The sequence below is a fragment of the Petaurus breviceps genome, unplaced genomic scaffold, assembly GCF_028583685.1.
Source record: "Petaurus breviceps papuanus isolate PSGF00001 unplaced genomic scaffold, PetGlider_PUasm1.0 90825, whole genome shotgun sequence".
NCBI lineage: Eukaryota > Metazoa > Chordata > Mammalia > Diprotodontia > Petauridae > Petaurus > Petaurus breviceps.
In genome coordinates this window covers 22,946,036-22,948,924 of record NW_027187353.1, presented here as the reverse complement: position 1 = coordinate 22,948,924, position 2,889 = coordinate 22,946,036, and the positions used below count along the sequence as shown (strand labels likewise).

Below are 2,889 nucleotides of genomic sequence, written 5' to 3'. Positions count from 1 at the left end.
AGGAAAGGAAAGGAAAGGAAAGGAAAGGAAAGGAAAGGAAAGGAAAGAAGGGTATTGGGGGGAGGGGAGGAAAGGAAAAAGGACCCAGCTGTCCACTTGTAAGGGCTAAGCATAGTCCTGAAAAAGAAATAAGAAAATGTATTTTCCTCTCTTTTGTTGTTGTTGTTTTTTTCCCTTTCTTCTTTAGAGGCGTAGGAGACTATGGGTGGATAGTATAACACTGAATATAGCATAAGACTCAGTTAATGTGTTATTTTTGTGAAATTGCTTTTTCTCTTCTTGAAAAATTCTTTGATACAAGTTATTACTCTCTTGGTAGGAGAAAGAGAAGAAATATATTTGAAAGTGAAGGCAATGTACACGTGGAAAATACCAATATAAATTGTAAAATTAATTTTCATTAAAAAGAAAAATGCTTACACTTGAATTTTTTCAATTACAAAAAGCTACCTGCTTTGGGATCTTCAGGATTCTTATCAGGATGACATTCAAGGGCTCTGATCTTAAATTCTGCCAGGATTTGGTCAACCTGAAAGAAAATTGAGGCTTCAATAACCAAGTAAGGTTAGTGATGGATATAGCATTTGTATAGGAGCTTTTTCAGCTCTTCAAGAAGACAAGTCATGATCCTGGAAGGCAGAATGTGTAAGGGAAAGATTGTAGCTCCTAGATTCAGGAAGGAACTGGATCCTCCATATTCTGCCTCTGAAGTAACTTACACTTCCTGCTCCTTACTTTTGTAATTCATAAAATGGTGAGCAGAGTTTAAGGAACTTCTCCCAGAGGCCACAAAGTCCAACCCCAACCTCCTATGTTATTTTGCCATAACCTTCAAGTCCCATAATCCTTCTGCCCCAGGACAGCCCTCTAAGCACTTAATGGCAGTTATTTTTAAGTTTTCTCTTTTCCAAGTTCAATATGTCTAGTTCATCTGCCCTTTCTGTGGCCTGGGCTTAAGGCCCTTCCCCATGCTGGCTGGCCACCTCTAGCTCACACATGTCCTTCCTAAAAGATGGTGTCCAGGCTTGAACACAACACACATGTGGTAACTATAACAATATTGTCTGTGATACCTACCATAGAGAGTTATGGTGATGATCACACAAGAACATGTATGTTAAATGAAAATTATCCGCCTATTACATTTGTTCCCCAAAAGAACCTTCCTTTAGTGGACAAAGACCAGAAAGCTATTTATCACTACGTCATTGTTCAAATAGTATCACTTTTATATCAGTTTAGCTAAATGGTAAATTTACTTAGTATTTAACTTTGTACATATTTAAAATTACTTTTATTTACTTATCTGTGTCTCTTGCACCCCCACCCCACCCCTCACCAGTAACATATAAGCTTCTTGAAGTCAGAATCTTTCTTTGTGGTGTTTGTTCAATGCAATGACCAATGGGAGGCTTAAGCCGGTCATCACAGATTGTAGATGCAAAAGGAGACTTGTACACTTTCTGACTCAACTGAAACAACACAAGCTTGTTTTGCTTGAGTACAAGTATTGGTTACAGGGGAAGAGATGGATGAGCAGTGATGCAAAAAAAAAAAAATCTAGGGAAGAAGAAGACTGCCAGTGAAACATTTTTTTAAAATACACAATGGAGAGGGGGATGAGGTTCAGAAGGGGAATCAAACAAGCAGGGCAATGCTGGGCCTACATTAAATTTAGCACAGTTTTGTTTTGTTTTGTTTTTTGCTTTTTGGATTGGGTTTAAGTAACTTGCCCAAGGTCACACGGCTAGGTTTTTGTTTGTGTGTGTTAAAAGTTCACTTTTTTTTTGTTTTGTTTTTGTTTTTGCCCTTTTTTGGAGGGCAATTGGGGTTAAGTAACTTGCCCAAGGTTACGTGGCTAGTTTTGTGTGTGTGTGTGGGTGTTAAGTGTCTGAGGCTGGAACCAAACTGGGGTCCTCCTCAATCTGGGGCTGGTGTTTTATTCACAGAGCCCCCTAGCCGCCCCCCCCCCCCCGCATATGATTTTAAACAAGCTGAATGTAACTGGGTCATGATTTCATACACAACCCACTTATTCTGACTTTATATATGAAAAGTTACAATTCATCAAGGATTTTCCAATTCATGATTTTTAAAAATTTAATAAAAAAATAAAATCTATGGAAGCCTTCTGACTCAACATAGATAGGTTCACAATTGAAGCAGAAAACAGAAGGTAGGAAGAAAGGCAGACAAAATTGTGAGGAAGGGTAGACAAAGGCACTCTCTTAATGCTAAGGAAAATTTTCTTAGATGAATGAGGTAAGAAACATGACTCAATATCACTCAAAGGATCAGCAACAAGCCCATGGGTGATATTTTGGCTCTTTCTTAACTACCAGAAACTGTTTCACTTCAGGTGCCTAACACACTGCTTGTCACCAAGCAGGTGCTTAGTACATAAATGCTCAGCTGTTTGTAACACAGGGTTTGAGAGGTGGGGCTAGAAATAGTATAAATAAAGGTCATGAGTCACATTTAAATAACACTTCAAGGTTTGCAAAATGCTTTACAGACCTTACTTCTTTTGATGGTCACCACAAAACAAGCTTGGGTATAGAATGATGGTGAAGCCCACTTTACAGACATTTTACTGGTCGTGGAGCCTAAGAAAGGTCATGGGGCTTTCTTGGAATGACACAAGCAAGGTTCAGAGGTGGAGTTTGAACCGTTGTTTCCTTGGCTTCTAGTCCAAACATCTATCCACTAACCTTGTGTTTTCTAAATGAACTTGAACAAACAACTAGTTCTTGTTTTCTGTCAACAGAACGAAACATTTTTTTTTTGCCCTTTGGAGGGCAATTGGGGTTAAGTAACTTGCCCAAGGTTACACGGCTAGGTTTGTGTGTGTGTGTGTGTGTGTGTGTGTGTGTGTGTGTGTGTGTGTGT

General features: G+C 38.9%; 1 protein-coding gene across 1 annotated transcript in view; it reads right to left on the bottom strand.

Annotated features, from left to right (window-relative positions):
* Window positions 1-156: 156 nt before the first annotated feature.
* Window positions 157-2,889, bottom strand: part of DNAJC12 (DnaJ heat shock protein family (Hsp40) member C12) — a 5,298-nt gene continuing 2,565 nt past the window's right edge. Inside the window, 1 exon segment of the mRNA XM_069071561.1 lies at window positions 157-529. Within this exon segment, the coding sequence (XP_068927662.1) occupies window positions 401-529 (129 nt within the window). The 3' untranslated portion in view covers window positions 157-400.